The 25,812-nt window shown below is 40.9% G+C and overlaps 1 protein-coding gene across 2 annotated transcripts in view; it reads right to left on the bottom strand.

The window, feature by feature from the left end:
- Positions 1 to 25,812, bottom strand: part of grid2 (glutamate receptor, ionotropic, delta 2) — a 979,554-nt gene that overhangs the window by 307,730 nt on the left and 646,012 nt on the right. For both annotated transcript variants that reach the window (XM_043674401.1, XM_043674402.1), the window contains exon 4: positions 305 to 510. In XM_043674401.1, coding sequence (XP_043530336.1) covers positions 305 to 510 — 206 coding nt within the window. The remainder of the gene's footprint in view (positions 1 to 304; positions 511 to 25,812) is intronic.

The following is a 25,812-nucleotide window of genomic DNA, read 5'->3' as shown; positions in this document are numbered from 1 at the left end:
GGGACAGGACCGTGTCGAGGTAGGAGGAGATGAGTTCGGTTGGGCAGGAGCAGGCTGAGACGATGGGTCGTCCGGGGCAGTCAGGTTTGTGGATTTTGGGCAGGAGGTAGAAACGGGCGGTGCGGGGTTGTGGGACTATGAGGTTGGAGGCGGTGGATGGGAGGTCCCCTGAGGTGATGAGGTTATGGACGGTCTGGGAGATGATGGTTTGGTGGTGGGGGGTGGGGTCATGGTCAAGGGGACGGTAGGAGGAGGTATCTGCGCTATCCTTACAGGGTGTTGCTGGACACTGTTGATCTCCTACCTGAGAAACGAAGGCCTTCGCTGTGTGGGGGCTGAGGAAGAGAATAGCCCGACGAAGTGTGTCACGGTACCGGTTCATCTCTTCCAAACGCATTGTGGCAAACATTGTACTGATCATCCTGTTGATGTTGTTCTCCACCTTCTGCAGAGCTACATCCATTCCTTGCTGAGAAGCTTTGTCCAAAAAATCCTGAATCCCACGGATATCTGACAATTAGAGGATAACAAAGTGTTGGTTATCACTTTAAGCTATGTAATCCCAAACGGAGACTTAGTAAAATTTCAACACTTCTGAACTATAGTTAGCAAGCTTAAAATCTTGCTCAAGTCCGTTTTACACAGATCACTCATGACGGTTAGAGATGCCCTAAAATGCAATGAGATAATTGAAAAGTTGAAGAAATTCTGATAAATGATTGATTTTGTTTTTCTGTATATGATCTGCAATGAATATTATGTTAATATTAAAAATTACTGTTTAAAAATATATTAGTTGTGTAAAATTCTTGGTAATGTAGATGAGCAGAGAGATCTCAGTGTCCATGTACATAGATCCCTGAAAGTTGCCACACAGGTTGATAGGGTTGTTAAGAAGGCAGACGGTGTGTTAGCTTTTATTAGTAGAGGGATTGAGTTTCGGCACCATGAGGTCATGCTATAGCTGTACAAAACTTTGGTGTGGCCGCACTTGGAGTAGTGCGTATAGTTCTGGTCACCACGTTAAAGGAAGGATGTGGAAGCTTTGGAAAGCATTCAGAGGAGATTTACTAGGATGATGCCTGGTACGGAGGGAAAGCCTTATGAGGAAAGGCTGAGGGACTCGAGGCTGTTTTTGTTAGAGAGAAGAAGGTTGAGAGGTGACTTAATTGAGACATATAAGATAATCAGAGGATTAATTAGACTGGATAGTGAGAGCCTTTTTTCTCGGATGGTGAAGGCTAGCATGAGGGGGCATGATTTTAAATTGAGGGGTGATAGATATAGGACAGATGTCAGAGGTAGTTTCTTTACTGAGAGAGTAGTAGGGGCATGGAACACACTGCCTGCAACAGTAGTAGACTTGCCAAATTTAAGGGCATTTAAATAGTCATTGGAAAGACATATGGATGAAAATGGAATAAGGTAGGTTAGATGGGCTTCAGATTGGTTTCACAGGTCGGCGCAACATCGAGGGCTGAAGGGCCTGTACTGCACTGTAATGTTCTATGTTCTATGTTCTAGTGTATCCTCTAGATACAAGCCTTTTGCTTTAAATTTTTTCACAGGACATGGGTTGCCAGGCCAGTATTTATTGCCCATGCCTGAATGAGAGTCAGCCACATTTCTGTGGGTCTGCAGCCACATTTCTGTGGGTCTGCAGCCACATATAGGCCAGAATAGGTGAGGATGACAGATCTCCTTCCTTAAACAACATTAGTGTGCCAGGTGGGTTCCTGACAATCGGCAATGGTTTCATAGTCATCATGATGCAGGGCTTATGCCTGAAACATCAACTCGCCTGCTCCTTGGATGCCGCCTGACTGGCTGTGCTTTTCCAGCACCACACTCTCGACTTTATAGATTATTGACCAAGTGATAACACCATTAGAGCATTGCCTCCCCAAATTCTAATAATGATCAGTGACAACAACGCGATTGGTGCAATACCATTATCCCATGACCTTTCAAATATAAGATTGTGATCTTCCCTCTGGAGAAAAAAACACCTGAGATATTTTTGTTCTTTCTAATTGCTGTCCCAACTTTAACCTCCTTTGCCTCTCAAGGCCTTTGAATGCATTGTCATCACTTAGCTCTGTATCCAAATGTCCCAAAACTGTTCAAATCCTTTAAATTCAATTTCCTGGTATTCAAAAGGCTAGTAAAGCTAGGAAAGACAGGGTCCTTTGTTACCATGGCATATTATTCCTCTTTGTTCTCCTCAATTGCTCCTTAACACTTGATAAAGTTTATCAATTCTATTTTGCTCCTTTGTCCACCACTTAGGATGATATTGAAGGTGCTCACTTCCAGTCCTTTTAAAACATAGTCAAAGCAATTCCTGATGAAGGGCTTATGCCCGGAACATTGATTCTCCTGCTCCTCGGATGCTGCCTAACCTGCTGTGCTTCTTCAATGCTACATTCTCGACTCTGATCTCCAGCATCTGCAGTCCTCACTTTCTGCAAAGCATTTCTAGCCAAGGTTTCTGTCCTTATTTCTATACGGTCCTGTCCACAGCCAAACACGAATCTATGTAGTGAGCCTAGTCCATGTCTAACACCTTAGTTGGAAGTAAAATATCCCATGAGACTATTCAAGGAAGAACAAAATAGATTCTCCAAAGTTCTGGTCAATATTTACCCTTCGACTATTATCCCTGAATGATTCTATGGTTACTTACTTCGTTTCTGTTTGTGGAACATCACCATCCCACCTTGTCTCGTTTTTTGAACAGTGCAGACTGAATTGGCAATACGCCATTTTTGAGTTGTAGACCTCTCTCTCTCTTTCATTGCACCCTATCTCTTTAAAACCTTTGTTGTCTCCATACTCCTTCAGACCTCTGAGTTTGTCCTACCACTTTCCCAATGACAGAGGTGTTGTCTGCCTTAGACTTACTCTCTGAATTTCCAACCAGCAGCCCATCTTGCTTCCCGCTTCTCAAAGTGCACATTTTCAGTCAAGTCAATCTTTATATGGCTTGGATAATTGATTCCCTTATCAAGTCTTTTCCATCTTTTTCCTTCCCCTCTTCACAAGTTACCTTTCTGTACTAGGAGGACTATTTAGCTCACTTGACCGGTTGGGTTCAATTCCAGTACCAGCTGAGGTTACCCTATCTTCTCAGCCTCACCCATCACCTAAAGGGTGGTGAACCTTAAGTTAAACTCACCACCAGTTGTCTCTCCCTGAAAAGACAACAGTCTTTGGGAAAGTGTCGACTTTCAGTTCACTCCTACATTGAGTGCGTGATCAAAACACCAGTTGCCTAGCAATTAAAATGATGACAAAATTGAAAAGAAACAGGTTTTGCGAGAGAGAGGAGGTGGAGGTTCTGGAACCAATGAAGGAAGCCATCTTGAGGGTACCACAGAACTTAGAGTTCAATGATTTTCTGGAAATGCTGATCACTTTGTAGTTTTCACCACTGAATTAATTTCCAGTCGAGGTAGTTTTAGGTATATTTGAAGAGTTACATGCAGCTGCAGATGTAATTGTACTGTGATTTCGCTTTGCCAATTACCCTGTTGTGCATTACAGAGCAAACAGGATGGCTTAAAGTTAATCTGCTTGGTACCTGAAGCATCTTGACATGGAGCAGTTGGGGGCAAGTAACTGTATCAACAGAACCACAGTAATTGGTATTGATGTGACTATAGAGTAGGCAATGGCACAAACATGCAAAATTATCTCAAAGAAAACATCAAAACTAACAGCATGTTCCTTCAACAAATCTATTACAATGTCAGAACCCAGAAATTTAAATTTAATAACCCGAGGAAAATAAGCTGAGCAGACATTGAATTATGCTGAGATCTTGAGTTGAAATGCTTAAGGAAACATGCAGTAGGATGAGAAAAGAGGACACTGCCTTTTTGGTCATGTTTTATAAAGAAACCAAAGGCTATCCCAAAGGCTATCCCAGAGCCAGCCACATTGCTCTGCCATTGAGACAATAATGAAGACAGTAGATTGATCATCTGGAAGTTGTGTGCTGGTAGGTAGATCATCAGGTGAACATCAACAGCACAGAGTTCACTTCCCTCTCCAGCTGATGTAGGCCCCGAATCTTCTCCTCACCTTACCTGTAGTGAAAATAAATCACAGCATTTTGCTGCGGTTCAGTGAATAATCACCAAAGAACTGTCTTTGGGCGTGGAACTCAAGAAGAAGGAATACACACATGAGGTGAAAAACGAACCAAAGGATCTACTGATAGATTTTGATGAGGAAAAGATGGGGGATAACTCATGTGGAGAATGAAGGTTAGCATAGACCTGGTGGGTTAAGTGGGTCATTTCTATTCTGTAGGTTCTCTGCTACATGCTATAATTATCTTGTTCTTACTGTGAATCAGGTAGCATCTATGCCTATGATCAGTCACAAAATATTCATGCTATGTATTGTGTGCTGACTGAGTGACAATCACATTCTGGACTTCCGTCGGACTCGATAAGTACATACCAACGCAAGCAGTACACGGGTGTGTTTGACATTTGGTTCCTTTCTGATTTCTCAGGATTACAGGAGCAGAAAATGAAAATGCACAGCTAGAGTTTCTTGTAACAAGGCACCCTGTGAATACCAGCACAGCAGCAGACATCGCAAAGGCTGTCGATGTTGATACAAGTTCAACAATGGTGCCTTCAGGCAGTTTATGTGGAGTAAACGTTTCTGAAATGGCGCAAGTAAAGTCACCATTTGGAGGGCTCTTGCACTGGTGCCAGTGTTCTCATCACTCCTTGTCATTGTCACCGGTGAGCCTTAGTGATCCATGCTACATCAATAATGTTTTGCAAAAGCAAGACTTTGATGTAAGCAATGAAAGACATTGAGACTCCAGGAGAGCTGGGTCCCCTGGTGAATGGAGGAATCCAAAGATTTGCTTCAATACAGCAGTCAAATGCACTAGAATAACCTTTCTTATCAGACTGAGCCTAGCTTTTAAAATTGATTCACTGCATGTTTGCATCACTGGCTGGGACAGCATTTATTGCCCATTCCTAATTGTCCTTGAGAAGCTGGTGATGAGCTGTTGTCTTGAACCATTGCAGTCCATTTGGTACAGATACACCCACAACACAGGCAGGGAGGAAGTTTCAGGATTTTAGCCCAAAGCAACAGTGATATATTTCCAGGTCAGGATGGTGAATGGCTTGGAGGGGAACTTGCAGGTTGTATTCTATGTATCTACTGCTGAGATGGTAATGGTCATGGATTTGGGAAGTGTTGTGTAAGAACCCCCAGTGAATTTCTGCAGTGCATCGCAACGGATCACTAGCTTCTTCTCAAGACTAATTAGGGATAGGTAATAAAAACTTAGCTTGCTAATGATACTCACATTTTCACATTTCCATTATGAATAATTGTGATCTACATGACATATGTGTGAAGCAGCTGGGCAGACTAATATGTCTTTCCCTGTTTGTCCCTCCTCATATTTGTGTGGCTTTGTATAATAATGTGCTTTTAGTCTGCACACAATACTATAATTAGCTTAATAATATACTCCAAACCTGTCCATTTCAGTGCTTTTATCTAGTTTCTCCACATCAATTACGAACGAAAACCAAATATTTTCATTCAAGATGGATTAGCTCTTTCTGAAAATCTTTTTATAAAGCACAATCTCATCGTAAGTCACTGCTTGTCTTTATAGTCACGGCTTCATATAATACAGCATTGCTACCTGGATCTTTAGAGGTTTCTGAATTGAATATTACTTCATTTTTCATCAGCCAGTCCCATTATTTCTAAACCTTAATATGATCAGTGAGAGAATAGAGAAATACAGAACACAAAACAGAGTTTTATTAATGTTGCCTTAGCTTCCTCTGCCTGGCTTCATTTTATATTTAATGGTTGCATTTAATGAAATCAATTTCACAGAGAGTATCAAACCTCTTCATCTTTCCCTGTAGATTCAGAATGCATTGCTGGATTACATTCACTGTTATATACATGAGAATAAGAGCTTTTACAGCACAGTGGGTAGTGTCCCTGCCTTTGAGCCAGAAGCTTTGGGTTTCAGTCCCACTCCAGGACTTGATAGCCAAAGAAAGCACTTTCAGGACTTGGCTAAAAAAAAGGCTGATTATTAACCTGCAAATTCTTCCAACAGACCGAGGGTAGGTGTCAAGAGCAGGAAACAGACTCTTGCTCATGCATGCCCCATGCAGACTGGTGCCTATTCAGCTATACCCCCTAGTTATAGGCCAACAACAAGGTCCAACAACAATAAATTAAGGAAAACAGGCTTAAGCTTGGGCTTTGAGTGTCTTACATTTCCCTTGATATGCAAAATCTTCTCAGTCTACACACAAAAACTAGGTCAATACAAATAAACTGGATACTCAATAATTAAACAGCTACAAGTAAGTTCAGTTGGGCATTGAATTCTAGAAATTTGTGCCAGGCACTTAATAATGAAATCACTTTAGATAATTGCTGTAGATCATAAAACAATTCTAGATTTTGTGATAGCTCTGAATGTGTAACTTAGATACTTTTTTAAAGTAGTTACATATCATTATGCAGCTGACAACGTTATGGGGCCTTCTTGGACAATTGTGTTAGCTACTCAATGAATCACCTCTGGATGATTACTTCTTCTTCTTCAGTGCAGACAGTTACTCACGATCAAGGGTGACTTTCTTCCACTATCATGTTATGGATCTGGAAGTGACTGAATAGTCCAATACGGGATCCACACATCCTACCACAGGTCGGACCAGTGGTGCTTACCAAATTGGAAAGCTTACTGGAGTTCCCAGGTTGTGTTAGTGGAGCAATGTTCAGGTCTATTGCTGTTGGAATTGTCTATGAATTTTTGCTAAGAGGTAATTCAACAGTTCAAGCTATTTGAACATCTATAGTATGCGACAGTTGGAGGTGATAATACAATGCCATCGTCCTGTCATAAAGCTTTCCATACTGGGTCACTATTAACTGAATAATGTTCTCAGGTGATTTTTCTATTTTCAATCTGTAGAGTAATTTTGTAGAACATCCAATATTGGTTTGATTGCCAACATGGTCTTTGTGTAATCTGTCTTACACTTTGGCAAAATGTTAGAATGAGCACTCCATCCCAAACTGAGCACTGACTGAAAAAGGGTTTAGTGATGAAGTGAGGCGACAGAGAAACCTGGGATATTCCCTTTGTGAAAAGGAACAGTTAGGGAGATGCCAATACTGCGACTAGCGAATCCTCACAATTGGACAAGAGATGGAGGTTTAACCTGTAGTAAGGCAAACTCAGGGCACATGTCATCTGAAGTGCAGTCAACACAGAGAAGTAGACTTTCGAAATGGAACTGTGGAATCAATTAAAAGGAAAGGGATAATGGAAGAATTATTATCATTTTTCCTGCAAAGATAAGCAATGAGGAGATGAATAGCCTTCTACATGGAAATCCATTCTGTAAAATATAATCTTCTAGGACAAATAATCATTTCATTAAACAAAGCACAATTAAAAGATTGAATGAATCATTATGTTGGACCTGAGTGTAGTGTGTATCTACATCTTGGACAGAATCAGGAGCATTCAAATTGATGTAAGCTTGAGTTGTCAATGGTTTTCACAGGGTTCAGTTCAAAATTATATAGAACTACATAGAATTTAAAACACAGAAACTGCTAATTCAGCCCAACTAGTCTACTCCATATAAACCTCCTCTCACCCCATTTTACATAATCCTGGCAGCACCTATCCCTTTCTCCCCCACATAGAAGTCTAGAGTCTCCAGAAACTTATTCATCTTCATTTTCTCGATTATAGCATGTGGTAGAGAGTTTCATATCCCAACCACTCTTTAAATAAGGAAGATCTTTTCGTAATGTAGGCAAAAATAGCAGCACATTTGCACATAGCGATAATACCCACAAACTGTTTCTTTTTCATGGTTGTTGTCATGGAATTTATATTGACCAAAATACAAGTACAGTATGTTTTTTAATTGTCCTTAAGCAAAATCGTCCTCATCTACCTGACAAGACAAGCTGGGTCTGTGTTTTATTGTCTCATCCACAAAATTAGCAGCTCCACCAGTGCAGCATTGCCTTAGTATTGCATTGAACTTTCATCTTCACTGTGGGAACAAAGCTCTGGAATCGAGCTTAACGCCACACCTTTCTGATTCAGGCCTGACAGCCTCAATCAAGATGGACCTCGGATAAGCTGTCTCTTTCATTCTGATTGATTAGTTGCCATTTGAAACTAACAGAGGTCCAGTGATCTTGGTCAAAGTCAGAGGATTTACAAACAAGGGGAACTTACACATAATTGTCAGTGACAGTAATCACCACTATTGACAGTCTCTTGCAGTCGTGAATGATTCTCTCCCACTCTCAGGGTGAGTCTAGGTGGATGTACAGACCGATCCAGTTAACGCAGGCTCTATTACACTGTGCGCAGGAGATGGTCACAGGAAGGGGGTGGGTGGGGCATTGGTGCAGCAGTGCATTCCTTTCCCTGTTTCCGACCAGCTTCTGCTTTTTACTGATGGCAAGTCTCGAGGTGCTTGCCGCCTTCGTGGATGCTCCTCCCCTACTCCGGACAGTCTTGGGCCAGTGATTCCCAGGTGTCTGTGTGAATACTGCACTTTGCCTGGAGGGTATTCCTGGAGCATTTCCGCTGAACCTGGGGCTCGCCTGCCATTTCAGAGTTGGGAGTGGAGGGCCCGCCTGGGGAGTCTTATGTTGTAATTCAGTCATGCTGTGGGTGTTCATACACCATCGAGACTGCAGCAGTTCAAGCAGCTGGCTCATCACCACTTTCTTAAGGGCAATTACTGATGGTTAGGAGTTGGCAGTAAATGCTGGCTTTGTCAGCAGTGTCCTCACACCGTAAGTGAATAGCAAAAAAGGGAACAGCAGTGATCTGGGAACAGTAGAAAGGATGCTGAGGATGTAACACTGAAGAGGTCCCATGGTCTTGTAACACTGAGGTGGGGGGGGGGGGGGTTTAAAGTTGGGAGTTAGGCACAGAGGAATTTCAGCCAAATGTGGATTGGTCTAGGAATGGATCTTCACATGGAGAGGATCCCCAGTTTCTGGAATCGGGGAAGGAGTTGGTCTGGTAATAATGAAATTGATCTTGGGAGCAGAAAGTATTGAGTCAAGGAATTCCATGGTCCATGAACATTGTGGGTGCCAGGAATGAATATGAACACTTGGAATTTGTTTGAGAAGTTAGTGAATAGTGGGCAGTGTCTTTTGGGGGATGGGTGGTATAGAAAGGTGCAGGGTAGGACATTCAGCCCTTCGAGCCTATCCCACCATTCAATATGATCATGAAATCTCAGTATCCCATTCCTGCGCTTTTCCCATACCCCTTGAACACTTTAGCTGCAAGCGCCACATCCAGCTTCCTCTTGAATATAACTACAGAGGAATCTTGATTATCCAGCAAGATTGCAAGGTCCTGATGCTTGGCTAAACTATGTTATCTGGCATTCGATTACCCGGACTTTGATTAACTGAACGAAATGCTCCCTGCCCATGTCCTTTGGATAACTGAGCATCCTTGTAATGAACTGGCCCCAACAGATTCCTGTAGGAGAGAATTCCACACGTTTACAACTCTCTGAGTGAAGGAATTCGTCCTCATCTCAGACCTGAATGGCTTACCCTTTAATTTTAGACTGTGACCCTTTGAACTGCCTAAGCACTTTTATGTCTTCTGATCGTATCCCCACAATCAATGTCAGCAGAAAATATTTTTTAAACTTGTATCGAGTGATTCAATTTGTTTACCTTTTATCAATTACTTTCTCCTGGCCTTTTACAGTTGGCTGCCCTTGGTAAATCATTTATAATTTCTCCTGAGTGGTTTCCTAACCATCTTTCTCATAACTAATTTGCAAATTCCCTGATTCTTCAGTTTCTAAACCAAAACATTCTGCTTTTAATTCGATCTACTGAATGTGTTCAGACAATGATTGTAGGAATATCCTTGCAAATGAATTGGGATTACAATATGTAGCAGAGATGTGCATGGGAAAAGCATGATTTTTAAAATGGATTTTATGGATTATATAAATTATGCAAGAAGGTTATATTAGGTCTACTCACAAGATGTAATTAGACAGCAATACATCTGACTTCATATCAGTTATCATAAAATCTCAACTGTCACAACCAACAAGTTATTTCTGAAGTATAGATGATTTGAAGATGCTGGTGTTGGACTGAGGTAAACAAAGTTAAAGATCACACAACACCAAGTTATTGTCCAACAGGTTTATTTGGAACCACTAGTTTTCGGAGCGCTGCTCCTTCAACAGGTGGCTGTGGAGTATAAGATTATCATTTATTCTCCACAATCGTATTCTCCACTATTACCTGATGAAGGAGCAGCGCTCTGAAAGCTAGTGCTTCCAAATAAACCTGTTGGACTATAACTTGGTGTTGTGTGATTTTTAACTGAAGTACAGACCCAGTACTGAGTAACAGTATGGTATTCAAATTTGCACATAGCAACTGTGACTGGAAATACTGATCAATTTGTTTTTGGTGGTGCTGATTGAAGGATAAACATTGGTCAAAGTACTTTGGGATCTCTTTGCTTTTTTGGAAGCAGAGACATGTGTCTTTTACACCACTTTCCTGAACAGGGTCCTGCCCTAATAACACATCTCCAACGCTATTGTACAAGAGCACCAGCCTAGATCAAATGCTCATGCCATTGAGTGGGGTTTGAATTCTCAACCAAAAGCAAGAGTCATAGCAGCTGAACTAAGTTGTTACCTTCCATGTACATCCAAGGGACAGAAAGGGGAAACCAAAACACTAAGAGTGCAGATGTGGAGTTGAACAGACATGACTGTAGAACAGAAATAGATAGGATCGAAGAAAGGAAAAATGGTAGATGTGAACAGGAGAAGTTTAACAACAAAGTGCATAGCGCTAAAATTCATCAATACTCCAGTGACACAGAAGCTGACAGACTTACAGACTAATGTAGTGTGAATGCTCTGTAGTAATAGCTACTTCCAACTTGTCCTTTAGTTATTGACTTATTGACTGTTTGTGACTGAGCACCTAGATGTAAACTGTTATTTGGCATTTGCTACGTTTGCAGTGAGAATAGACTTGTGATACTTATTCCAAAGGCCTATCACTCATGCTGAAACAAAGCTTGCAGTCTGACAGAACTATTTGCATTCAGTTCAGAGGTTTATAATCACCAGGAACAATTTACAACTTTGCCACTTGAATTCCAGTCTGATGGAGCAAATCACCTTATTAAAACCCACCAGACTTTTGTCTCCTTGGATGATTGGGCAGGTTCGATGGACAGTGGGCTTCCTACTTTTCCAAGTTAAAATCCAATTTCTGAGGAGATGGTCATTTGGCCCACCAGGTCTGTGCTAGCTCTCTGAAAGATTTATCCATTAGTTAGGAGCATGGTCAATATGACACTGCCTCAGAGTGAGATGAAGTGAGTTACCAATGATAACTGTTGGAAATTTGGTTCAAAGCAGAAATTCGGTGCAAAGAGGACAGAGGTGCTTTAACTAAGGGTTATTGCGGGAAGTAAACTCTCCAAAGTGAGAGGTGAGTGGGAGAGGATAACAGGAATGGATCAAGAAGTCAACTAAAGTGAGACCAGCGCTGGAGTGATCTCACAAACCACAGTATAAAGTGAGTGCAGGAAAAGAAGCTGATTGGTGAGTAAGATTGGTGAATATTACTTGTCTTTAAAGCAAACGTAAGGTCTTCAATTTGTGTGTAAGTCTCCAGTGTTTTTCTTTTGTCTTTTATGTATCAGATTCATAGTAGTGATTCTTTTTTTGTATTTTTAATTTGTACAATTACAATGGAATCACAGCAGAGCTGGCTGGAATGGCCTGGGAAAGGAATTCAGCAGCAAAGATATATGAGGGAAAATGACAAGATATTTAAGAAAATAGCTCATGACTCATAATTAAGACATATTCTCATGAAGAACAAGGATTCTAGGAAGGGATAAACTAACCATGGTTAGCGGGGAAAGTTAAAGATTACATCAAATTGAAAGAAAAAGCACACAACATAGCAAGAATTAGTGTTAAGCCAGATGATTGGAAAAGTTTTTAAAACTACCAAATGAAAAGAAGGAAAAAATAACTACTCAGTGTAAGACCAAGTAATATCAAAATATCAATGGACAGCAAGAGTTTCTTTAAGTGCATCAAAAGGAAGAGACGATTTGGAGGTGCTGGTGTTGGACTGGGGTGGACAAAGTTAAAAACCATACAACACTAGGTTATAGTCCAACAGGTTTATTTGGAAGCACTAGCTTTCAGAGCGCTGCTCCTTCATCAGGTGGTTGTGGAAGGAAAGGAAGAGAGAAGACAAAGTGAACATAGGCCTCTAGAGAATGAGGCTGGGGAAATAAAATTAATTGATATTTGTTTTAAATTTTACAGCTGAAGTAGAGAAGACAGTGATTAATTGGATAGTTCTGTCAAAGAGTTAGCGCAGTCACAATGGGCTGCAAGGCCATCATCTGTAGTGTATGTTTTAATTCATTCTTAAATATCTGTGAAGGAGAGCTGTCCAAAAGAATATTTCTTGCTTCTTATTATAAATACAGATTGCAAGTGAATTCCCAGAGGAGTGCATATGAAGAGGTTTATTCAGTCACTGCTGCTGGCAATGCAGAGTTATGATGTGCTCAAGTGGAACACTAGCATGAAGCACAAGTCTCAAGAACCACAAACTGTTGCAAGAGTTGGTTCTTTGTCAACTATCAATTCATAACATATTGGCTCTGTCCCTGGGGCAGTTAGTCATTGTCACCATCAAGCCTTATAATGAAGACAATTGTTCAACTCCAAAATTAAACCGAAATAGCGTAGAAAACCATAATGACTTTATGATCATTGTCCTTCTGTTCAGATACATTATGTTGATATTGTACAGAATTACAGTCCAAGAATAAACTATCCTACAGCACAGATTCAATCTAGGCGATTGTTCATCCTCCGATATTTCAGTGCCTTTCTTGCTTTTTGCCAAACAAACACTTTGGAAAGAATATGCCTGCAATATGCTGTTTACACTGGAAAAATGTTATGTATACAGCCATTTTTGCTTGAAACTCAGGGTACTGTCCTGACTAACTAGAGGCAACTTGGTTTGAATTAATCAGTTAAAAAAGACAGAGCACAGTGCTTGCTACGTCCCTGTTCCAATCCATCAGCACTCACATTGTGCAAACTGTTCTTTGATTTATACGGTTGATTTTCTTGAGTTTCTGTCTAGAACAGATCAAGACAAAAAGCTTTAACTTAACATCTCTTTTGTCGAGAGTGGTGGTGCTGGAAAAGCACTTTCTCCTAGTTAATTTTAACATCTCTTAGCAATGTTTATTTATTGTGCTAGCAATATGTTAATAAAAACAAAAATGTTGATGCTGAAAACCCAAAATAAAGCGAGAAAATGCTGGAGAAACGCAGCCAATCTGGCGCACCTGTGGAGAGAGAAATAGAGTTAATGCTTTGAGTCCAATTTGACTCTGCTTCAGAACACAAATTGAACTCAACATTAACTGTTTCTCTCTCCACAGATGCTGCCAGATCTATTGAGTTTCTCCAGCACGTTCCCATTTTAAAAATGTTTTCTTTATTGCCATTTATTTTCATCTGTTTTTATTCTATCTGGTTGTTTTGTTTGCCTTCTTGTTGCTATCTTTTTACTTCAGGGGGAGATGAAGAGAATTAATTTTACGGAGTGAGTTGTGGTCTGGAATGTGCTGTCCAAAAGAGTGATGGAAGCTCTGGTAACTTTCAAAACAGAATTGGCTAATTACTTGACGGGGCAAATTTTATATGAAATGGGGAGAGGGCAGGAGTGTGGGTACATTGATTGGGGAGTTCTTTCAAAGAGCCAACATGGATATGATCGATCTTCTGTGCTATATCATTATCTAGTTCTACTTTAATCTTTTCACCTTTGCAATCTTTCCTTTTGCTGGTGAATATTATTTCTGTTGTGCAGTGCGAATGATTTGACAGTCCTTTGCTGTGATTCTTTATTTGCTGATGATAGGTTTCATAGAATCCTTACAGTGTGGAAGCAGGCCATTCGGTCCATTGAGTCCACACTGACCCTCCAAAGAGCATCCCACCAAGACCCACCTTATCTCTGTAACCCTGCATTTCCCATGGATAATCCACCTAGCCTGCACATCCCTGGACATATGGGCAATTTAGCATGGCCAAACTACCTAACCTGCACATCTTAGGATTGTAGGAGGAAACTGGAGCACCCAAAGGAAACCCACGCAGACACAGGGAGAATGTACAAACTCCACACAGACTTGAGGGTGGACTCGAACCCGGGTCCCTGGCGCTGTGAGGATGCAGTGCTGAACACTGAGCCACCATGCCTCATTCCAAAATACAAATGTAACACCTGTGCAGCGATACTTTTCAACAGGAATTAGAAAGAGAGATGTACATTTGCGAAGCATCTTTCATGGGCACAGGATGTTCCAAAGTCTTTAACAGCACCTTTTGAAGAGTACTATTGTAATGTAGGAAAGGCAGCAACCAAATTGACGTGGTTGGGGGAGGGGGGTAAACTATGATAAATAGCAATTTGATAAAGACCTGATAATAATTTTTTGTGATGCTGGCTGAGCAATAAACACTTGCACGGGCATAGGAAATAAATCCCCTGATCTTCTTTACAAAAGCAATCTGGGATCTTTTATATTCACCTAAAGAGAACCTCTGCAAGATGACACTTTTGACAGAGCAGCACGCTCTCAGTATTGCACAACTGGTGTGAGTGGAAATGACAGGCTTTGGATTGGTTAGTGAACCCATAACCTCTGATGCAGTGGTGGGACGGCCTGTGATGTGCAAGATGTGACCAACCAGCCACATTTCACTAATTGATAATCCAATGTGACTGATTGCTTTTCTCATGAGCAAATAAAAACGTGCTGCAAGACACCAAGATTCGTTCGACACCACCCTCCAAATCACCACCTGAACCGTGTAGAAGGACAAGAACAACAGGTGCTGACTTGGAAATACATCAATGTTCCTTTGTTATTGCTGTGGAAAAATCCTGGATGTTTCTCCCAGTGTGCACTCTGGATTGTAGACTGTAGTGGTTCAAGAAACTTACACACTTAATGGTAAGGTCCTCGGGAGTGTTGCTGTACAAAGAGACCTCGGAATGTAAATTCATAGCTCCTTGAAAGTGGAGTAGCAGGTCGATAGGATAGTGAAGAAGGCATTTGATATGCTTTCCTTTCTTGGTCAGAGCATTGAGTACAAGAGTTGGGAGGTCATGTTGCGGCTGTACAGGACATTGGTTCGCCACTGTTGGAATATTACATGCAATTCTAGTCTCCTTCCTATCGGAAAGATGTTGTGAAACTTGAAAGGGTGCAGAAAAGATTTACAAGGATGTTGCCAGGGTTGGAGGATTTGAGCTATGGGGAGAGGTTGAACAGGCTGGGCTGTTTTTCCTGGAGTGTTGGAAGCTGAGGAGTGACCTTATAGAGGTTTACAAAATTATGAGAGGATGGGTAGGATAGATAGACAAAGTCTTTTCCCTGGGGTGGGGGAGTCCAGAACTAGAGGGCATAGGTTTAGGGTGAGAGGGGAAAGATACAAAAGAGACCTAAGGGGCAACGTTTTCACACAGAGGGTGGTACGTGTATGGAATGAGCTGCTCATGAGAAAAGCAATCAGTCACATTGGAGGCTGGTACAATTGCAACATTTAAAAGGCATTTTGATGGGTATATGTATAAGAAGGGTTTAGAGGGATATGGACTGGATGCTGGCAGGTGGGACTAGATTGGGTTGGGATATCTGGTCGACATGGACGAGTTGGACTGAAGGGTCTGTTTCCGTGCTGTTCATCTTGATGACTGTATGACACTTAGATGAACTTTTATCGCCTTCTCAAAGGTAATTAGGGATGGGAATGTGGAACATTGACTTTTCCAGTGATGCTACATCCCTTGTCTGAATAAAAGTTCACCTTTAAGAAAGTAATTGAACATATCTAGTTATACACTCACTGGGTTGAAGCAGATAGTTAGATATCAACCAATCTAAAGTCAGTTGGCCTTTTTAGGGTTTTGAAAACCATTGTTATTATTTATCGTTGAGACTTTAATGTGATACTTTGCTACAGTGAATGTTGTTATTTTTTCATTGCATTCTTGAAAGATTACTTTTGTAATATTCAATAATATTTCATGCTAGTTTATCACTGACCTTATTTGTTCTGAAAGAAACAATTACATTTGCTTGGAGAATTGTTCTCTGTTTACCTTTGAACATTTTTGTGTAATTGGACTTTTTTTTATTGCAGAAGTATCAGTGAATTGCTGAAAATATGCTCATCAAACCCGAACATTTGATGGTCTGGGACTGCAAAAGTCTTGTGATTTTAAACTGCATCAGTTCTGATCTGTTTAATATTATAAGAAACACACTGAATTTACTGAGAGGTTGCAGATGGACCCAACTTTTGAAACAACAACATACAGTACACATGTAAAGCTGAAATGACACTGCCAATGTCTGCCTTGCCCCAGTGTATGCTTGACATCATTTTCCATGATCTGTTCAGAATGCACTGATTTCTTCGAAATAATTGGCAAACGATTACTGGCTTTAAATAGAACCGTCATGACAGGGTTTCATATCTTCACAGCTGCTTTTTAAATGTTTGGTGTGTATTGGATTGTAAGGTAGTTCGACTCCTGTGTGAAGCCACAAGTTCCCACCCTGTTCCTGCTGCTGGAAGGAGTATCCAAGGCCAAATGTTACACGACAGAAAGTTTTTAAAATAATCTTGTTACGGCCGTATATTCTTCAGCCTACCACTGAGACCCCAGTTAGAGGTCACTCCAAGTCTCAGAGACAACCTGAAAGAACATGCTGGCACATGGCAACATCATAGAATCGCACAGCAGTGCACCACAGAAGGAGGTCATTTGGCCCATCAATTCTGTGTCAACTTTTTCAAAGCGCCTTCTATTTAGTTCCACTCCCATGTCCCTGAACATATTTTCTCATTGAAGTATTTAACCAACTCCCTTTCAAAGGCCACTATTGAATCTGTATGCATTAATCTATTACATTAACCCTAACCTCAAGCACTGCATAAACATTTCCCCTTTGTCGACTCTGATTCAGTTTGCCAATTTGCCTCCACTGTTTAACAACTTATCAAATCATTGGAAATAGCTTCTCTTTGTTTAATTTTACATGTTTGTATCACTATTAACTCTCTCAAATCTCCTCAACATTCCCTACTGCAGTAAGATCCCTCCAGTTTGACAATGCAAGTGCAGTCCCTGAAACCATTCTGATGTATTTCTCCTGTCACCTTTGCAAATAAACCTTCAAATTCTTCCCTGTGTGTGGAGTGCCCAAAAATGAGAGAAATACTCTTGCTGGGATCAAGCTAGTGCTTATTTTGAAATAAGTATCTTGTGTAATTTCCTACCTTTTTACAGCACACCCCCAATTATAGGCTCCAGGAGATGAGGGAAAATGGTAGCTTCATGATAACAGTAAATCAGAAGCTCAGGAGAATGTTCTGGAATATGGAATTAAGTTACTCCATGGCAGCTGATGGGTTTTAAGTCCAGTTAACTAATCTGCAGTGTAAAGCTAGTCTCATTCACAGTGGTTATAGCATCCAGGAAATCCGCCATCCTTACCTAATCTCGCCATGTGTAACTAGTAATACGGTTGACTCCCAAGTTCCCTACAAGCCACGGAATTAGAGAGAGATTAAGAATGGGCTACAGATGCTGGTCTTGCCAGTGACATCACACCCCCATAAAAGTGTAAAGCATGTGTTATATTAACTATTTTCCCCCGCCCCATTCAACATCAATCTTTAAAGATTTAGAAAAATTATTTTTTTAAGATTTATCAGAGGAAGAAGCTGAATTTTCGGAGAATTGACCTTTCCCTTACCTCATTAGAATGGCAAAGCAACTCTTGCACAGATGGCACAAAGCCAACAGTTTATGAGTATCTCCAGGATGCTTCAATGAGGACAGAGAACCAACTAAACAGATCTCTCTACTTCTATCTCTGCTCTGTATCTAGTGAATGCTAACCCCTTAGGCACTGACCAAAATACAAAAATGAACTCCTATAAACTTTCCAATCTTTTAGGTCAGTATACCATTCATCTACCAGATGCATGCCAAGGCAATGTCTCTGATACTAACGATAATAACCCCCAGATATTTTGAATGACCAGATGCCAAGAATTTTGACAGCTCCTCTCACTTCCAAGGTCAAAAGACTAAGAGTCAAACTTGAAAACTGAGGAACGTAACAAAAACAACTTGTATTCATATCATAGCTTTAATGTAGTGAAATATCTGAAGGAGCTTCATGAGAGCATTATTAGACAAAATTTGACACCATTAAAGCATATTAAAGGAGGAGGGAAGAAGGAATATGGAAATATTTACAGGGTTTGGAGTCTGGGCAGCTGACAGCATAACAGCCAATAGGGGAATGTAGAAACTTAAGGGTACACAAGAGGTCAGAATTGTTATATTTTATCCGTGCAATGTTTTCAGGGTAATTTTAACAATGAACATTAATGTAAAATGCGTAACATTGAGTTGATTTTCCAGTATACCCCAGGTCTGATTCTCATTTTCATTGAAGTTAATGGCAAGTACAATTGTGTAAGGGTTATCTAATTTCATTTTTAAAATTCATTTATGGGATGTGACCGTTTCTGGCCACGCCAGCATTTATTGCCCACCCCTAATTGCTCAGATGGCTAAAGAGTCAGCACCATTGCTGTGCATCTGGAGTCACATGTAGGCCAGACCAGATAAGGAGAGCAAGTTCTTCCCCTAAAGGACATTAGTGAATCAGATGGATGTGCCCAACAATCGGCATTGGTTTCATTAGACTTAATTGCAATTTTTAAAAGAATTGAATTCAAATTCCACAACCTGCCAATCCAGGATTTGAACCCAAGTCCCCAGAGCATTACCTTGGTCTCTGGATTAACAGCCTAGCAATGATACCATTCCACCATTGCCTCACCTTATTCTTTTGCATCATCAGCCAAAGTTAGGGTTCACTCATGCCCCCTTCCCGGCCTCTTTATGAGCACACACAAAGACTTTAGTATAAAGCCTGATCTGAGCATGACTTTAAGTTCACATACTGTTCTGGAAACCCAGTATAAAGGGTTAAACGTTGGATTTGTTAATCCACTTTCCATATCCTTGCATTGATCCTGGCCTCCCACAACTCCCAACTCATATACAACAGCGATCCAATAATGCTTCAGTGCTCTTTTCTCTTGGAGATTATTGTGCTGTGAACTTTGTATCAGTGCACAGAGTTGTGGCTCGTTTGATAGCACTTCCACCTCTATGTCTAGGGTTGTGGTTTTGACTCCTGTTCCAACTCCTAGAGCATCTAAACAGCTAGGTGATGCTAAAACTGCAATACTGGGATGCTGCAATGTCAAAGCTGCCAATTTTCAAATTAGATCTCAAATCAAGGCCTTCTCTGCACTCTCAGGTCGGCATGAAAGATGCCAAAACACTATTTAAGGTGAAGGGAGAGAGATTTAGAAAAGACATGAGGGGCAGCTTTTTTTACACAGATGGTGGTTTGTGTGTGGAATGAACTTCGTGAGGAAGCAGTGGATGGATGTAACCTGAGCTACAAACTTTCCCAAAACTTGCAAATTGGTGGATGTGGGTACAATTACAACATTTAAAAGACATTTGGATTAGTTCATGAACAGAAGAGGTTTGGAGGGTTATGGTTCAAGAGCAGGCACGTGGGACTAGTTTAGTTTCGGATTATGGTCAGCATGGACTGGTTGGACCGAAGGGTCTGTTTCCGTGCTGTAAGAGTCTATGATTACATTGGAGAAGAACAGGTGATCATGATTATTCTTCAATAAACATTACTAAAACAGATTATAGTCATTACTGCTTGTGGGAGTTTGCTGTGTGTGAATTGGTTACTACATATTATGCCTTGCATCAGATCTCGCACCTTCAAAGTACTTAATTGGTGATAAAGGTCTTTGGGATTTCCTATGGTTGGGAGAGGTGCTATCTAAATACAAGTTTTTATTTCAGGTCAATGTGACTTTTATACTTGAACTGATATTTTCTACACATCATGGTGAAATTACTGTTGGGATGGGTTATCCCCTCCAGTGATGCCTTTTGATTCTCAGTCCATGATTGACTATGAGATAACAGGCACCATCTCTCAGATCAGACAACAGAGAGAAAAATTGTTGAAGGAAGCAAGGAGTTATTGACTTAATGTCTTCAGGCAGAAGTGAATTTATTGACTCGTAATATCTTCTTCGACCATGTCTATCACTGAAAACATGTGAAGTGACTACTTTCTGGAAACAACTTTCAAATAACAGCAGCTCTGTAAAACTAAGCACTATTTATCATGAAAAATCCTTGCTCCTAAAGCTTTTTTTATAAAGCTACCGAGAAATGGTAGAACAAATCCAAGTTGTAGTTATTTTTGGATTCCTCCATTTCTTAATTGAATCACACAAATCTGTGAGTCATGATGTGGCATTCACCTGATGAAGGTGCAGCAGTTTGAAAACCAGCACTTCCAGTAAACCTGCTGGACTATAACCTGGTGTTATGTGATTTTCAATCTGTGAGTGACAGAAATTTCTAAGTATTTATCCTGTGGGGTTTTTCATCATTCCTGAGCCTTAATATTCAGCAGTGTGTGGTCACTCAGACGATCAGGAGCAGATAGTTCAGCTCCCTCGGATATGTTCTACCACATAATCAGATCGTGACTGCACTGTATTATAACACTATTTATCTGCATGAGTTCCATCCCCCTTAATGTTCTCCGCTGTATATGAATTTATCAAATTCAGTTTTGACACTTTTTTTCATTGATTTCAAGATGCTGGACTGGGGTGTACAAAGTTAAAAATCATACAACACCAGGTTATAGTCCAACAAGCTTATTTGGAAGCACTAGCTTTTGGAGCGCTGCTCCTTCATCAGGTGGTTCTGGAGTATAAGATCGTAAGACACAGAATTTAAGCAAAAGTTTACAGTGTGATGCAACTGAAATTTATATTGAAAAAGACCTGGATTGTTTGTTAAGTCTCTCATTTTTAGAATTAACTTTTTGGTTTCAGTTCTTTCATATGTAAATTGCGGAAAATTTAAAAGTTACATTCTCAAGTAAATGTTAACAATTGGTGTCATGTCGGCCCAGATAATGCATTTATGGGGTGAGCTGCCCTGTGTAAGGTTGTCTGTGCCACGATGGTCAGACTGATTCTAACCTAAAAAATGGATTACAGAATCTTACATGGATTCATGCAGTTTTTGAACAAAGTGAAATGTAATTTTGCAAGTACAAATTCACCCCACAAACTTATATGTGCATGTGGGTGTGTGTTGGTGGTGGTGGTGGGAGGGGGGGAGAGTTATGTATGTCTGTGAGAGAGTGTATGTATGTGTGCGAGTGTGAGTGTAAAGGGGTATAAGTTTGTGAGAGGGTGCATGTGTGAGTGTGGGAGTATATGTGTGAGCATATGAGAGAGGGTCTGCGTGAGTGTAGGGGTCTGTAGGAGAGCGTGTGTGTCTGTAGGAGTGCTTGTGTGCATGTGGAGGAGTGTGTATATGTATGTAAGAGTGTCTGTGTGTGTACGTCTGTCTCTTATGTGTGTATAGTGCAATGGGGTCACCTGTAGTGCGACATGAACTCAAGGTCCCGGTTGAGGCCATCCCCATGGGGACCAAACTTGGCTATCAGCCTCTGCTTGGCCACTTTGCATTGTTGCCTGTCCCGAAGTCCATCTTGGAGGACAGTCACCCAAGGTCCGAGGTCGAATTTCCTGGACCGCTGAAGAGTTCCCTCTCAGTCAGAGAGCACTTCAGTGGTCCACTCCCACACTCACACACGCACCCTCTCACAGACTAATACCCCTTTACAATCACACTCACACACATACACACTCTCTCACAGATACTCAATACCACCCCCCTACCCACCCACATGCACACGTACACATATAAGTTTGTGGGGTGAATTTGTACTTGCAGAATTACATTTCACTTTGCTCAAAAACTGCATGAATCCATGTAAGATTCCGTAAATCCATTTTTTAGATTAGAATTAGTCTGACCACAGACAGCCTCACACAGGGCAGCTCAGACCTTAAAGGCATTATGTGGGTAGACATGACACCAATTATTAAAGTTCACTTGAAAATGTAACTTTTAAATGTTCTGTGATTTACATATGAAAGATCTGAAACCAACATTTTCATTCTAAAAGATGAGAGACTTAAACAATCCAGGTCTTTTTCAATATATAATTTTACTTACATCACACTATAAACTTTTGCTATAAATTCTGAGTCTTACGATTTTCTTTTCCACATCCACCTGATGAAGGAGCAGCGCTCTAAAATCAAAGCTTCCAAATAAACCTGTTGGACTATAACCTGGTCCGTATGATTTTTAACTTCATAGATTTCCACACTCCTATGTATGAAAGTTTGCTTCCTGACATCACCTCTCAGTCATGCTAGAATTTTAAGTTTCCGGCCCCTCGTTCTGGACTGTCACACCAAAGGACCTTCTACTCCTCTTCAGAGCTCCTCTTTGCCTAGGCCAAGCCAATCTTTTCAACTGCACACAAGGGGAAGTGTATGGGGAGTTACACTTCCACTGTGGTAATTAAAGGAAAAGCCTGGTTTTCAATGACCTCTGGAAGTGCTTTATAACAAATGAAACATTTTTGGAGTATCACAAAGAAACAAAGAACTGCTGGAAATCAGAAACAAAATCAGAAATTACTGAAAAGAAACTCCTCAGGTCTGGCAGCAGCTGTGGAGAGAAGAGACAAAAAAACAGCAGATGCAGGATCCTCAGATAGACAAGCAGGAGGATGGAAGAACACAGCAAGCCAGGCAGCAACAGGAGGTGGAGAAGTCAACGTCTTGGGTGTAACATGAAACGTTGATTTCTCCACTGCCTGATGCTGTTTGCCTTATTGTGTTCTTCCAGTCGCCTGCCTTGTCTATCTGTGGAGAGAAGGCAGGGTTAACGTTTCAGGTTTGAAGAAGGGTTGCTGGATTCAAAACACAAACTCTGCTTTATCTCTATAGCTGTTGCCTGTCCTGATGAGACTTTCAAGCAATTTCTGATTTTATTACCTTCAAAGTGTATGCGTGGTATTAACGCAGGAAGCATAGCAGTCAAATTGTATGCAGAATATCCCATGTACAGCAATGAAACCAAATCATTTGCTGTTAATGATGTTGGTTGAGAGATAAACATTGGTCAGGGAGAACCTGCCTGGTTTTTAAAAAAATACTGACACAGTCTGCAGAGGACAGGCAGTGCCTGGGTCAAACATCTCATTTAAAGAGAGCTTCTCCAACAGCTCAGGACTGCACTGGAATGATAAGATGAATTTGACTCTCAAGTCTTTGACATGGTTTTGAGACATCAACCTTTAGACTCCAAAGCAACAATGTTGCTCATGAGTGACATTTTTAGGTCCTCATATCTTACTGGTGGTAAACACGAGCAGGAACAACATTTCTAAAGCACCTTTCATGCCCAAAGCATTTTACAGCCAAGAAATATAGTCACCTTTGTAATATAGGAAATGCAGCAACCAATTTGCTCATAGCAAGTTTTATAATTAGCAACATGATATCGTCCCCACAATCTGCTTTGCGATGAGGATTTATAAATAATTATCGTCCAAGACCATAAGATTAGGAGCAGAAATAGACAGTTCAGCCCACCAAATAGACAGTTCAGCCCACCAAATCTACTTTGCAATTCAATGGGATCATGGCTGATCTGATCATCTTGAATTCCACTTTCCTGCCTTTCCTCACAGCCCTTGTTTCCCCTACTAATTGAAACTGTCCATTACAGCCTTGAATATTCTTAAGGATTCAGCCTCAATAGCCCTGTGTGGTAAAGAATTCTATGCAAGAAGTAGGTCCTCATCTCTATACTCACTCTGAGATTACGCCCTCCAGTCCTAAACTCTGCCAGAGAGGAAATAACCTCTTAGCATATATCACAGAGAACACGGCCAGAGAGAATTTGTCAATTCCGCTTTGAAGTAGTTTTCACTGGATCCTTTATGTCTACATTAGAGCAGGACCTCAGTTTGAAGCATCATCTGTAAGTCAGCACCTTCCAGCATACTCTCAGCATGGTACCGGATCATCAGCCGAGATATTTGTTCTCATTTCTCTGCAGTGGGTCTTTAACTCACAACGTTCAGCATCAGAAGTTGGAGTGTTACTCACAGCACTACAACTAAAACCAGGAAAAATCATGACAGGTGATTGTTCCCTTTAGCTATGACTCCATCCGTATCAGAGATTGGTTAATACTGTGAGGGTAAAAGCTGCAACTGCTTTACTCTGTTATGCTCAGTATTTAACCAATTCATTGAAAACTCCAGTCCTATAATTCAAACAATAGGGGTATTCTGCAATCTGACTTTCATTCTAAGAATGTATTATTGTTCGTTATTAATTCTCATCTGGGATGAAGGTGGTAAAAGTGTTGGCAGACAAGATGCATTTGGCAATCATCTACCAGTGTTCAATGAGAAAAATAATTTTAAAAAAATACCTCCTTTATTCATTTTCATATTTCTCTGTCACTCTAGATTTAACGGTCTTACAGACTGAACATTTAGAAGTCAAGCCCTTTTTAATTAGACGTTTGCTAAGCCACGTCAAAACCAATATGCATACTGGAACCTTGACAGCTAATCAAATACACTGCAGGAGTGCTTGGCAAGCGATTGATGGAAACTTGCTGCAGTTTTCTTTTGAGGGTAAGCATAGTATTGGCTGGCATGTGCACAGCTCAGGAAGATTGGTCTTTGGGAGTAGGGTTGGATGTTATGAGCATTTGCTTCAGAGAAGAGAAAGAGATTTATCTGTCTCTGCTGGAAGAACTACCTTTTGCAAGATGGGCAATAAGTGTCAGCCATCTGAAAACAAAAGAATTCTGAAGTAGCATTGGTTTTGGGAAATATGGACACTGTGCTGCTGAGAGAAAACAACTACATGAACAGGATAGCTCTGAGGAGGGAATTGTGAGTTAGCTCCAGGGGAAGGGATCGCAGCATCTGGAGAATTACTGGGCTTTCCTGGGGAAAATGACAGGAATTTAGGGATTGAAATATCAGTGTACATCAATAAAAATTAAATTAAATTCACTGAGGTCTTTCCTCTCTGCTTATGAACTTTGAAAGATTGGCATTTGGCTGAAATTTCTGCCTCTTCTCAGCTTTTGCTCCCTTCTTGAGATATTGAACCTCTTGTTGGAGTACAGTAACCCCACATACTGTCCTTCAACTAACTATTCTTCCTAAGACCTGGTCAGTATCAGCCACTGTGAGGTCACCCAGTCTCATGCTTATTGGGGTTATTGTATTGAAGAGGTGAAAACAATGACTGCAGATGCTGGAAACCAGATTCTGGATTAGTGGTGCTGGAAGAGCACAGCAATTCAGGCAGCATCCGACGAGCAGCAAAATCGATGTTTTGGGCAAAAGCCCTTCATCAGGAATAAAGGCAGAGAGCCTGAAGCGTGGAGAGATAAGCTAGAGGAGGGTGGGGGTGGGGAGAAAGTAGCATAGACTACAATAGGTGAGTGGGGGAGGAGATGAAGGTGATAGGTCAGGGAGGAGAGGGTGGAGTGGATAGGTGGAAAAGGAGCTAGGCAGGTCGGACAAGTCCGGACAGGTCAAGGGGACAGTGCGGGCTGGAAGTTTGAAAC

This window comes from Chiloscyllium plagiosum, chromosome 32 (assembly GCF_004010195.1).
Source record: "Chiloscyllium plagiosum isolate BGI_BamShark_2017 chromosome 32, ASM401019v2, whole genome shotgun sequence".
NCBI classification, from domain to species: Eukaryota; Metazoa; Chordata; class Chondrichthyes; order Orectolobiformes; family Hemiscylliidae; genus Chiloscyllium; species Chiloscyllium plagiosum.
Note: the sequence above shows the minus strand (reverse complement) of the source record. Positions and strands in the feature narration are given on the sequence as shown.